We start from the raw sequence: 14,331 nt of genomic DNA, 5'->3' as shown, positions 1-14,331 counted from the left end.
AGCCGAACATTAAGCGTGACATCCTCCTTCTATTAACGCTGATCATTCTTTGATAAATAAACTGTATTTGGTTGTGTTTCCTCTAACCAAATTTCATCAGTCAAATGTGCAAATCGTACGCTACCAAGGGAGATTTTCTTTTTTCCAAAGGAGTGCCTTTCTACACAAAAGCCAAAACCATTTGCGACAAGCTAACTTTTTATTCTTTTACCTTTGAAAAAGCTCACAGCTCAAAATCACTTCATTCTAAACTAATTGTAAAAAGAAAAACAAGCAGTTGGACTGTTATGCATCTGGCTTCACTTTCTACTCTCTAAAAAGAGAAACGCGAGAACAAATGAAGCTCATCCAACACGCTCGCATGTGATGGACTGAACTGCAGAGGACGAGAGAGAGAGAGGGTAAAGCTAGCAGATGAATAAACCATTGTGGTTTTGTGCAGTCCTGACCTCGGTTAACACCAGGGTGTTTACACACAAGAGCAGTGTGAACTAGTGAGGGGAGTGGCACACATTCACACAAAAGCACAAAGACACAGAGCATGAAACAGATACGCTCATGTTCTCTTTTCAATGCAGATTCGGCACACAATCAACAGATTGACTCACAAAGTTCCTCTGTCTTGACCCATTTATAGAGGAAACTTTGTAGTTTCCTATAAAGCTCACAAAAAATAACACTTCAATTCTTTTAAACAATCCGTTCTTATAAAATGATGACACAATCCCAAAGATAACAAAGATGTCAGCTTGAGAATTTGTAACCTTACTAACCAGAATAACAGCTGTGACTACATGGCCAGTTTTTTGGTTCGTGCCAAAACATAAACCCTCTACAGAATACATAGACCTTGTACTTCTGCCCTGATTCGGTTCCAACTGGAGCAACTGAACACAACAGAACGTTGTCGACTGCAGGTTCTTCAATCTAGCAGAGTACATTCTTGTCTACGTCTATTTTTATTCATTCTGGCACTCGTGTATGATCATCAACTATTTTGTTGAGAATGCAAAAATGCATCCTGTGTGAACGACCCCGTAGTTCTGCTCCAGATGGAACGTGCGTTTCCAATATATTCTGCCAAGTTTATATTATATCCAATCTACACTAAAAAAAAATGGCTCATAATAGTGGGACAAACACAAAATTACTCGAAGCCATCTACCCTCTTGGAGAGAAACGTTAGGAAGCCTGAGAAGACTTTTGCGGCGTCACAATGAACATGCCATTCCACTTCCAACACAAAACAAAAACAATAAAAACCAAACGATTTGTAAGCGTCGTGCCTATTTGCATTCATTCAAAGCCGGGTTTGTCATTTCTTCTCTGTGTAGATGAATCTGCATAGAAACAGTTAAGAATTTTATGACATTTAATCAAAACGTTTTCATGGTTTCACGTTCAAAAGCCGCTCAGAGTATCCAGATTTCTGCGGACTTTAGCTTCTATAAAACATGGCAGCGAGCTTAGACGTGCAGTTCTTACCCTCCCGGCCTCCTGTGTTTGCTGTCTGGATGTCCTTTGCATTCATAACTGCAGCCCAGGCGAATCTTTCTCTCTCAGTCTTAGCTCGAGACGGGACAGCATGGGCGTATCCAGGCTCTCCAAACTAGGGGCCTAAAATACCCAGCTGCAGCTTTCACAAATTGTGCGGTGAGCGAGTTTAACAGCCACTCCGTTCAAGAGAGTTGAGGCTCTGTGCCAAACTTACATCAGGGGTGAGAGAAGAGGGAGGAACTAGAGAAGAAAAACTCGAGTCACGGAAAGAAACAGATGAGAGGAGGTCACGAGTCGCAGCGGAGGCTCGTGTAAACACCGGCAGTGATTTACAGTGTGGTCAGAAACCTATCGCCACAAACAGGAAAGAAAAGACATGGAACCTTGATTCAGCGTGAGAGAAAAAGGACAAGCGAGAGACCCAAAACTAAGAGGCATCCCAGAGAAAAGAGAGACCCCCAATCCCTCCCGACTGGAAGAGCTTTGTTCTAATGGAGTACAGACTCCTTCAACTGTGGAATGAACTCAGTAAGAAATGTTGTGCATCACAGAACCAACTCGTAAATGGGCTAGTGTGAATACTTCTCATGTACTATACAACATTTTATATATTTATGCACACAACGCCATAGTCGATGGCTGACAGAAATCACGATGGTGAGCCGGCATTGTGATTCCAACAAATGTTTCACTTTCGTCAAATGACTCTCGCTTCTCTGTGCTGCAAATCACTTTGTGTAATAAGGGGCATTTAAGCTTGTGCTGTACAGACTGGCCTGACTTTATAACTGTGGCACTTGCGCTGTATCTGCGCATCCCGCATTGTATAAAGGAGACTCGTGTATGCGCATCCCACATTGTATAAAGAAGCGCGTGTCTGCGCATCCCACATTGTATAGGCAAGGCAAGGCAAGGCAAGGCAAGTTTATTTGTATAGCACATTTCATACACAATGGCAATTCAAAGTGCTTTACATAGAAGAAATTAAAAATATCCATTTGATAAAACAGTTAAGAAATAAGAAAAATAAAAGTAACCAGTTAAGAATAAAAAAATAAAATAACATAGTTTAGAAGAAATAAGAAAAATAAAAATTAACCAGTTAATAAAATAAAATAAAATATAGTTTAGATTAGATAATCAATAAAATAAAGTACAGCGCAAACAGTCGGACGGTCAGAGGCACAGTGGCACATTAATCAAATGCAAAGTTAAACAGATGTGTTTTGAGTCTGGATTTGAATGTGACTACTGTAGGAGCACATCTGATCTCTTCTGGAAGCTGCTTCCAGCTGCGGCTCGCATAATAGCTAAATGCAGACTCTCCTTGCTTAGAGAGAACCCTTGGTATTTCTAGCTGATGCGATCCTAATGACCTGAGTGTTCTTTTGGGTCTGTATTCAATGAGCATATCTGCAATGTATTGAGGTCCTAGGCCATTGAACGATTTATATACCAGTAGTAAAACTTTAAAATCTATCCTATATGTAACTGGTAGCCAGTGTAAAGACCTGAGGACTGGTGTGATATGATCATATTTTCTGGTTCTGCTCAGAATCCTTGCCGCAGCGTTCTGTATGAGCTGCATCTGTCTTATGGTCTTTTTGGGAAGGCCAGTAAGGAGCCCATTACAATAATCCACCCTGCTGGTGATGAAAGCATGCACTAGTTTCTCTAAGTCTTGACTAGAAACAAAGCATCTAATTCTTGCAATATTTTTCAGATGATAGTATGCTGATTTAGTTATTGCTTTGACATGACTACTGAAGCTAAGGTCTGACTCTAGAGACACACCGAGATTCCTGACTTGATTTTTTGTTGTTTGACCTTTAGAGTGAAGGTACGCGTTCACCTTGAGAACTTCATCTTTATTTCCAAACGCAATGACTTCAGTTTTGTCTTTGTTTAACTGAAGAAAGTTTTGGCACATCCAACTATTTATTTCATCAATGCATTTGAGCAAGGAGTCAATGGGGCTGTAATCGTTAGGCGATAGGGCTAAGTATATCTGTGTGTCGTCTGCATAGCTGTGGTAAGCAATTTGGTTATTTCTCATTATTTGGCTCATTGGGAGCATGTACAGGTTGAATAGGAGAGGCGCAAGAATTGAGCCTTGGGGGACTCCGCATGTCATGGATGTCCACTCAGACTTATGGTCACCTATACTCACATAATAACCTCTTGCTTCTAGGTATGACCTGAACCATTTTAGGACTATCCCAGAAAGCCCCACCCAGTATAAAGAAGCGCGTGTCTGCGCATCCCGCATTGTATAAAGAAGCGCGTGTCTGCGCATCCCGCATTGTATAAAGAAGCGCGTGTCTGCGCATCCCGCATTGTATAAAGAATCGCGTGTCTGCGCATCCCGCATTGTATAAAGAATCGCGTGTCTGCGCATCCCGCATTGTATAAAGAAGCGCGTGTCTGCGCATCCCGCATTATATAGCAAAGACTTGAGTCTGCGCATCCGGCATTGTATAAAGAAGACGTACGTGTGTCTGCAGTGTCTGCACAACTCACATTTGAATAAAGATGGCCTGCACTTTATAACGACAATGTCATCGCGCATGGCGATGTTTCACTGTAGACGTCGCCCAACCCTAATTTGTATTAACTTTATTTACATTGGTTCTGGGTAAAAAACAACATGCAGATTTGGTTGTGGGTGTAGGGTAATACAAAGGCTATATTATGTTTGCTAAAATATATTTATAGCATAATAATAATTCAAAGTAATTTTTCAGTTCTCTGATGGCTGCTTCACATCGATCCTAGTGGGAAGGAGCTGTACTGCGGGCCCAAGCCCCACCCCTGATGTCATCGCCCATCACCATGTTTTACTTTTAATTTTGCCCTTCTCATGGCTGAACGTGCCCTTGTTAACTTTAAGGAAGAGAAAACCTAACAGCACCAGAACGCATAAAAAACTGCATCTCTACTAGCTGCATGGATCTGATGTCTGTTCCCTCCTCTCTTGCGCCGGCGCGGCTACTCTCCCCTCCCCCAGCACTCGCACACAGAAGCTAACGCGCTGGAAATGCGATGGTTGACAACGCAGGGCAGCTGCCCCCCCCACACACACACACACTTGTGCTAAGAGACAGGGCGAGCGGATGAGATGAGAATGGAGAGAACGACTCAGAGGGAGGGAGGAGGGCTCCAATGAAAGAGCTTTGTTTCTCGGTTCCCTGATGGCTTTCAAAGCGTTTACAATGGTTTCATCTAATGTTCAATTTTACATTTCTTACGTTTTATGCATTTGGCAAATGCTATTATTTAAAGTGACTTCAAGGTCTAGAATTGATGTTTACATGTTCGCTGGGATTGACCCACAACCTGTTGCATCAGGAAGGAACACAACCAATATAAACGTCTAATATTAACTGAAACTGTATATTTAAGCTGGATTTATTTTGATGGTGTTGCTCACTACCAGGTAAAATAAATCAATGCCTAGAAAAAGTATTATCCCATCTCCGCTCAATAAATCACATGATTAAAAGCACAAAAGTCGCAGGATGTTTAGGACTGTTCACATCAAATAAATGACATCTAGAAATATAACTGTATCATTTTATCGTCGTTGTGAAAATCTTTAGAGAAATGATATGGTTGGCATCACTTTTAAAATTAATGACAGTAAATTAAGATCCATTCAGTTAAAAACAAGCATAAAACATTATTGCTTATAGCTAAAATACTCTCTCATTGGTAAGTCGCTTTTGAAGAAATGTGAATGTAAAATTAATGCCACTATATTTAACATCAGTCATATTTATAGATATAATTCTTGGTGTGAATGGTCCTTAACACACATACTTTTATTCCTCTGGGTTTGGTTTCAGATCACTAACTCTAGCTCTGAGCAATAATAATAACGATGCTTGACTCAGCAAACAGTACTAAACTAAAAAAGAAAAATTAATGGATGAATCACAAAGCAGTAAAACAGAGACAGTCAGACAGAGGGTGGGGAGAGAGAGAAACCATCATGATTCACAGGTTCCCACTTGCTAACTTTTATCTCCCTGTGGACGTATTGGTGAGGATGTAGCAATTCTGCACAAGCAAAACAAACAGCCAAAAGTGAATTTTTCACAAAAAGAGAGACAGACCGATAAACAAGAAGCTAATCCTGTTGTTGCCATGTCAGCCGGGATTACGCCAAAACTACATCCAACCAAACCACAGAAAGCCTTCTGACACAGACTGTGTCAGGATCACGATTTCTCCAAATAAACAAATCTGTTAAGAACTGCTAAGAAGAGAAAGACAAGTCTGCTATTTACTACCAAGAGATCAACTCTCTAACGGGAAGGGAAAATAGAGAAACGATAAATCAATCTGTATTCCTGTTAGCATCCTTAAAACGAAGCACAGTGTGCCAGCCATGTGGGCTGACAGATCGGTACAGAAATACTGCATGATGTACCGTGGAGTGTTAATCCGAACGTATCAGCCCTGTACGCCAAAACTGGAGTGTTTTGATAAGATTCTAGGAAACAAAACAGCTGCCAAGATCAGTCAGAAGAAAAGCTTAACGTGTCTACAAGGATTACGAATCTAAAGACAAACGTTTAAGATCCATGAGGAACACTGCTACAAAGTAAACAATTAGCAGAAAGGTCATGATTTACCAAAGAACTAAATCTCCAAACACCAAAATAAAAGTCAAAATCAAATACAGAATTGAAGGAAAAATGTATTGTATTCATTGTATGAGCGATAGTAATGATGCTTGGTTTAGCAAATTACACTTTACTAAACTATTTAGTCGTCTTTTTTCGCTAGTAGGGCTGCAGCTATCGATACTTTTAGTAATCAAGTTTTCTACTGATTTTCCACCGATTATTCGGATAATGAGTACTTTTTCTTGATTAAAGAGCAGTACTAAATACACTAGAGAAAGTAAGTCAATTCTCTTAAAATATAAACCAATTTGTTTCTTTTTTAGAATTTATTTTATTGCATAAATTGCATATATTAATATCTGTGAAAACTAAACCCATTTAGTACATTCCATTGCCATATTACATTCAAAATGCAATATAATACAAATAAGAAACATGAATAAAAATAGAAAGAATAATTTAAACAACTAACCTCAGCTTATGCACTTAAGCTTTTAGCATTTAGTTAATCTAAATTAGTTTTAGTTTCTAATTTCTTACTATTAAATAGTAATATATTTTCCACATAAAAATACTATAGTTAACTGGACTTTTATTTTGGCAGGTTGTCGTAAGAAGCTTATTTTTGAGTATGTCGTTTTCTTCACTCAAACAATAAAATGTTTGCGAAATAAACTCTCAGAGCAACTCTGGAGATGAAGTTCATGTGTTCGTGTCCTCATACAGCGCAGTCGAGACAAATTCATGAACATCACACGTTAAACTTTGCAGTTAATTCACTCAGACAGGCCAGGTGGCATGTTTAAATAACAGGATTCGGCTAGTTTTATGGACTCAGCCGGACAACAAGTTTCACTCGCAAAATAGACTTAAACTAAGTAAACTAATTCCCATCTTGAGCCAATTACAACAGCTAAACCAAGGTGTGAACCTACAGCCAGTTTTCTGTCAAGCTGAAATCCAGACGTTGGAAAAAAGTTTGACCAACAAATTCTCCTAATATTTAACATTTGACATCCAGATCAACCCTTTATCCTTCAGAGATGATTTCCTGGATCTCCATGCGATGATGAGGTAATAAACATAGCAACAGGGTTACAACACTGGACTCAGGGCAGGACTGAATTCATATGTGAGTTGTGGTTAGCAGATTCAATCCACTCGTAGCGATTGTACCTATATATAGAGTTAGAAATCCAGACTGCTAAAATCAACACAGACGGTAAGAAAGCTCCCTGCCCGCTTCAGTGTTAACCGTAAATATAAAATAACTTGATTAGACCTGACAGTGAGAAACATCACTGTATGACAGACTGTTAAAGAGGCTTAATGAAAACACGACAGTGTTATCAATACAACCACTTTTAAAATATACACAAAAGACAACCTCATCGGTCATCTTAACCATCCAACTAACTGATCTTTAACCTGTAGATACAACCAATCACACCCATTGGAATGACTCTGATAATCAAGTTCAGGACGACAGGTTATAATCACAGATATCATGAACTGGTTCAGTCACATACTGAAAACAGCCTGTTAGAGAAAGTCACTCCTTCACAGAGGAATTAAATTAGCCGGCGTTATTCTCGGATTGTTAACGACTACTTGTGCACTGTTGCATCAGATATGCCGGTCCTGCAGGCAGGGGTACGCGGCGGGTAAAAGGCGTTCTTGAATTTCTGCACAGCCATGTGGGGCTTCCGCGAGGTGGGAAAACCAGCCCGGCCTGCTGTCACGCCACCTGAGCCCACAGCGCCCCGCCCGCACCCAGGGATGTGGAAATTTGAAACAACTTTAGAGACGGTTGAAAAACTTCCCGGTTCCCCTCCCTGACACTCGATCGCATGGCCTCCTCACACCTCGAGATCTGGTTGTTAAGAAGCGAGAGGAAGCTATTTGCCGTTTGCTTGAGCTGTACTCTACCCCCCACCGCCCCACCCCGCCCGAGGCCCTCAGAGAACCCCCTTACGCTTGTTTAAGGAATGTAGCAGAAAACAATAGCGGCAGTCAGAGGAAGCAGTGAATAGAGCCATTGGCAGCCAAGTACTATAGTAATAACAGAATCTGTACCAGGGACACATCTCACCCTCGACCATAACATTTGACCACCACAAAGAGATTTGGCCAATTCAAGCTAGGCAAACAGATACACTTCATATCGAGACGACAAAAGCGGTTCACATCTCCCCTGCAGAATTAGCCCTGAAACGCAACACAACCGTTAAAGAACAGAAGCAAACGACAGGATTTAAAACACTGTACATATTTGTGTAGGAAAACAAACCTCAGAGCTCAAAATAAAGAGAAACGGTTACGGACTCGTCGGATCGGATATTTGACAAGATCTAAATCCTCTCATTATCCTGTAAATACAACTACTCATAGCCACCATGACGCCAGTTGACCTCAAAGATGAACGTGTTGGTATAAATGAGTTTACACTTAACATACCTATGAAAACAATATTACAACAGACTTAAGATAATGATCTTAAGATGATTCAACCCACAACATCGAGCCAGCTGAACAAACGTCTATTTCAAGAATGCACAGATCAGATTCTTTCTAAAGAAACTCCCTTTGAAGGCAGCATGTTGCTCTTTACCAGAGTCTAAATTTGTCTGCCTGTCACGACTGAAAGCAAGCAAGGGTTCCGAGTGTTATATTTCAATGGCTCCCAGGAGGGCTGCTAGGTAGGAAACACAATGCTGTGAGCATGAACATCCACTGCTGAATACTGATTCACTAGCTAGGAATTTCAAAGATCTGTTGAAAGCAGAAACACAAACCTCTATCCTCTCCAGGCACCAGTTTAGATTAGCATCATCTTATTTCAATAGATTTGTTTGACAATGTTTAATCTTATAACTGAAATATTTTTTTCACCTTGATGACAGTAAGCAGGAATGTATTAGCATCCTGGGAGTTAATGGGTTGTGTGAATGCCTCACTGGCCGCTGGTCCGTTACCTTCATCTCTTTTGGCACAACTATATACAACAACAAACAACATGCTGGTTTTCCTCACATTCTGAAATGGACTGCTGCCAAGAGGAACTCCAAACTGCAGGATGGCACACCCAGGTTTATGTCCGGTACTGCTGATCGCTAGTTAATTTCTAGACAGCTGAAATAGCATTAACCTCCAGCACATAACGCAGGTGAACTCAACACTCCTAATTCTTGTCCAGATGTTCACAATAGCTCTGTAAATGGAAACATCAAACCATTCAAGCTAATACCAGACTAATAAAGGGTGCCAAAGTGTCTAATGGCTTCCTGAACATCGCAGACCTTAAAGAAAACTATTATCACCTTTTGACTCACCTTCTCGCTTTTTACTTTCTTCATGTTCCTGCAATCATTATTGTCCACTTCTTCTGGTTCGCTCTTGATACTCAACGGCGCGACTATTCCAGCAGTATCGAGGGTAATATTCCCTAATTGTTCAGCGCTGTCCGTATTTAGCGTCCCCTCGAAAGGGGTATTCCGAGCCTGCCCTAAAGGCAAAACCTGGCTCGCTGGGTCCTTCTCTACGGGCAGGGTCCCGGCTTGAACACCATCATTCTTGTCCTTTTTACTTTTACCAGAACTTTCTTTGTCTTTCTTTCCACTAGGAACCGCACGAGAGGCCTTGTTACTTTTATCCGATCCTTTTCCAGAGCTGGGTAATGTTGTGGAACCGCTGCCCACAGTGGGCCCAGCGCCCTCGTTCGGGGTCCGCCCCTGGCTGTCCTTCTTGGCCCCATCAGGGGTTGAGGATTTGCTATTGTCCTTGGAATTTTTACTACGTTTAGTTTTGGATTTGCTGTCCTTGATAGGTGGGGGCGGCACGGGATTAATGAATTTAATGTTATCCGGCAATGCAGCTACAGCGCTTGACGCAGCAGCCATTCCGTCCCCGTCCTTGGTGCCAGACATCTCAAGCTTGTCTTTTTCTAAGTCGGCGTCGAGGTCAATGATCAGGTTTCCTACACCAATATCCCACTCATCCCCGCTGTCGTAAGTGTCCACCGCATTCGAGTCCACACCTTTCCCGCCTGCAGTGCCACTACTGAGGGACATCTTAGTGCGAACGGCCCAAGCGTGCAACTGGGAGCTCTGACCTTCTCAGACAGCTGAGGCAGTCAGAAAGCGCATTTACACCAGCCTCAGGGTCCTGATGGTTTCCACTTCCCAGTTACCCTCATTGTTGCCCTGCAGGAAAGGAAACAGAAACATGTTAATGACGTTGTAATTTTGCTCTTAATTCTCTCACTTGGTTAGTACACTAAACTATTACCTTGAGGTCTTTTTACATTTTAAATTACTCTTAGCACTTGTGCTGTGTGATAGCTTTTGTTTGGTAAAAATTCGCTAGAAGTAAATGCTTAAAAATAGGAGAAATTTCCAGGCATAACAGGAATAAAGAATTCTACCACGCCACTTTGATTTCAAGCACTTATTTAATATAAACTCATTCTAAATATCTCTAGTAGAGCTGCACGACTAATCGTTAAAAGATGGCGATCTCGAGTCAAACACCCACACGATCTCATTAAAGAAAATCAACAATTCTCCTGCGTCTATTACAGCTCAGACTAAAGTCATAAAGCTCCAATCTGCGTTGGTGCTGCCGCTGAAGCAGAGAAAGCATTATCATCATGAAGTATGAAACAGAGTTCCTAACAGTCTTGTCAACAACACAATATCGTTATTTGTGTGTCAGGTGATCACAGATGTACTGGGATTAAGGCAGAGAGTTGCCAACTCGAACGCATGACACGCGTCTTTAAAATCTCTCAGTCTGCCCAAATTAATCTCAAACCAAAAAACAAACCAACAAAGTAAATACAGCCTGGCAACCAAACTGCTCATATGATTGTCTTTCACCATTGTGTTACATTGTTCTGATTATGTTTAACATCGTAACTGGACAGGTTTGAAATAAAACTAACTATTGCAGTTTGTGCGCGTTTTTATCTGTCGCTATGGTAAAAACACCCCGTATAAGGTGTATGGTGCTTATTTGCGCAAGTGGAGAAGCTGTATGTTGTTTTTCAGCAAACTACTCTGCATTCCATGTTTACAGGTTATTTTAAACTGTTTATATGCAAATACTGTGTTGGTGTTAATCAGCTGTATCGTTCTTTAAAGACCTCTTCAAGCTATATGTAGATGTCAGGCAAATGTATCAATCTTTCTAAAGACCTTCAATTGTCAACTTATATAAAATATTTAAACAATAAAACAAATTCATAAGTCACTTCGATGCATTAACACTTTTTATAAAGTAAATGTGTTTGAACAACAAAAATAAAGAAACCACTATAATTAACCTATGGTAATTGAAAAAATTCCTTAATTACTTTTTATTTGTCATTCAGAATCGTAAGCGAATCGTGATCTCTATTTGAAACAAAACAATAGTGATTCTCAATTTATCCAGAAACGTGGATCTCTAATCTCTAGACTAGAAAAATTACTATAAGTACTGACCATGTAACGTAATGTGTTAGTTTGAAGACAGAATAAGGCTAAATTGGGGTCACTTTCAGTGCATTAGTCAAATAAGCCAGACGCCTTCATCAAAACACACTTGGAAACCACTTCCTCCCAAATCGACAGGTTCACAATATCAAAACCAAACAGGTGACCACCACACAGGGCGCAGTATTGTATTTATTTTAATGAAATGTGTACATATACACTGCAAACACAAAGTCAAGGCTTATAACTCCTCACAATTGGCATGAATACCACTCAAGTCTGGTGCTTTAGAAAGGTTATGGTTTCTGTTCAAATGTCATAGATGCCCATGGTCATATAATTATGGATGTTTTCCATTAGAGAACCTCCAGAATATAAATGAAGAGAAACAGAACCAGTAAGCAAGAACTAGTTCTGCAAGGCTTCATTATTCATGTCGTCTGGGACAGAAGAAAGGTCAAACTGGTAGCTCAAGATATTATGAAGAGGCCACATAAAAGTAGGTACACATTACAACCGCTTTAACTTCATTATAGTTTGTCTTCTTAAACTACAAAGGTGCTACTTAAAAATAGCTCAAATAGCACTAATATGTAATCTTCAGTAATCCGTCAGTCTGCTTTTTGGAAATTCACTTCAACCATCTTTTACCACTTTGAAGCCTACGGCTCTCCGAGATCAACAGGAAATTTTAACTGAAATTTCAAGACATTCACATTTCACAAGACATTCACATTCATCGTTAGAACTCTATATTCAAACACCAGCATCCAAAAACAGGACGTAGCATATAAGCTAAGATGTACTTCCTCCTCATATGCACACGGTGAAATCATGTAAGCCGATTGTCTGCTTGCTAAACCACAGAAATACTTTAGCTCTGTGCCTTCGGCGAATAATATGACACAAACCTTCAGAAAACTTGTTAATATAATCCAACACAGTTGAGGCGATGATGCAAGCGACTGACATGGTTTCACACATGCCTATTAGGAACAAAATGATGAAATTTGGCTCTGAATTATCTCTTTAAAAGAGAAGAGACCTTTTGTCTGTTCTTTACTCAAAGGCAACAGACAAGCCACAGCAGACAGATGACATTATTTTACACATTCTCAAAGTTTCTGATGTCTTTGATGGATCAATACATTTAACATTCACCTTATTAAAAACTCATCTTTTTATTTATAGTCACATGGGTGGTGTGACCACAAATGTATATCACAGTTTTGCTAGGCTTTAAATAGCTATAGTCTATTTTGTTATATGAAAAGTATCCAGTCCAAGCTAAAAAAAATCCATCAGTAAACAAAGACCAAAAACCAGCATTGGAACACAATGTCCTCTATAAGCCCAACACTCAGGTTCTGGCTGTAAATAACAGCGCTAAACTAATTCAGCTTTCCCCACCACATGCCAGCAAGTGCCAGGAGCGCTCGGGAGAGGCAGGCCGTTCCCAACCCCACCCGACACGACACGGGTCTAATTAACACAGGCATCTGCAACGGACGCCTCAGCTCGATGAGAAAACGTGAGCAGAAAATAAATCAGGCACTTCTGCAAACAGCCGGCAGAGATGTCAGGACTCGGGATCGATACCCGTCTCGACCTGTTTGATGATGAACAACAGATAAAAACACATACAATCAAGGTCGGGACGGAAAACAGCAGAAACAGATGAAACCGTAAAAGGAAGAGGCTTTACTCGAGAGGACCCTCATGGCTTTCATAGGCAAAACTGCTTTTGAGTTTTAATTCCCCCTGGCAATTGAGTAAAAATGGTTTCAAAGGCTTCTGGAGAGGGTAAAGAAAGTGACAGGCTAGAGTAAATCACAGGTCTTTCTTAGGAGTCAGGACTTCCCCGTGGTTAGATTAAACAAAGGCTTTGCTACTTATATTCGCTCAGAATTCTACTATGTCTCTGTGTCTTTTCTTTTGAGAGATCAGTAATTCAGCGACAAATATGTCGCACATGCTATGAAAACATCTGTCTGCACAAAGAATACATTTTTCAGTAAAGATACAGTTTTGCACGTGATTTAGACAGAGCCGCTTGTTTGTGTGTGGTGTGTAAATGAATGGTGCACCGCTATTTTAGTTGTTATTGTGTTTACAAATTGTTTTCCTGCTGCTCTGTCTTAGTCCATATTTAAAACCCTGTGATTTCGGAGATGTGGAAGCAGGGAAGGCGATTAATATACATGTCATCTGCTTGTTTTGCCTGTATGTGAATGAGCTGCACAGTTTAACCCAGGGGTCTTCAACTACTTTTCATTAAGGGGCCAGATTCCAAAAGAATAAAAAGGGTGCAGGCCAGTTTTTACCATATCCTCATTTCTTCTGTTATTTATTGGATTTGGTTTCTTTTATACAGTTTTTTGTTGCTTTTACTCATAGGTCATATATTAAATCATGCACATAAATATTGCATCCAGTATTGGGGATTTATAGATGTTTTTGTGAAGATAATTGGTTGAATCAATGAAAGTCAAATCAATAAAAGTCAAAAACGCTTATACATTCAGCACAAAAGTAATCCCTGCCACTTGTGGAGTTAAACTGGTGTCTTATAAAGCAAATCAATTGGTCTGTGCAAGAAGCTGAATGCTAATAATTTTTTATCGCCCCACGCACTTAGAAGGGCAGATCCTTTGAAGCGCAAGTTCTGGAGGGAGATAACCAGCTGTTTTCGTAAATATAGACGTATTTTCATACATAATGAATGCAGT

The 14,331-nt window shown here is 40.3% G+C and overlaps 1 protein-coding gene across 2 annotated transcripts in view; it reads right to left on the bottom strand.

Annotated features, from left to right (window-relative positions):
• znf609a (zinc finger protein 609a) overlaps nucleotides 1-14,331 on the bottom strand; it is a 71,817-nt gene that overhangs the window by 35,593 nt on the left and 21,893 nt on the right. The window contains exon 2 of one of the 2 annotated variants that reach the window (XM_079450356.1): nucleotides 9,449-10,330. In XM_079450356.1, the coding sequence (XP_079306482.1) occupies nucleotides 9,449-10,198 (750 nt within the window). In that variant the 5' untranslated portion in view covers nucleotides 10,199-10,330. The remainder of the gene's footprint in view (nucleotides 1-9,448; nucleotides 10,331-14,331) is intronic. The other variant, XM_079450357.1, reaches the window with a different exon arrangement.

This window comes from Barbatula barbatula (genome assembly GCF_947034865.1).
Source record: "Barbatula barbatula genome assembly, chromosome: 25".
In the NCBI taxonomy this organism is placed as follows: Eukaryota; Metazoa; Chordata; class Actinopteri; order Cypriniformes; family Nemacheilidae; genus Barbatula; species Barbatula barbatula.
This window is presented reverse-complemented; position numbering and strand designations above follow the sequence as displayed.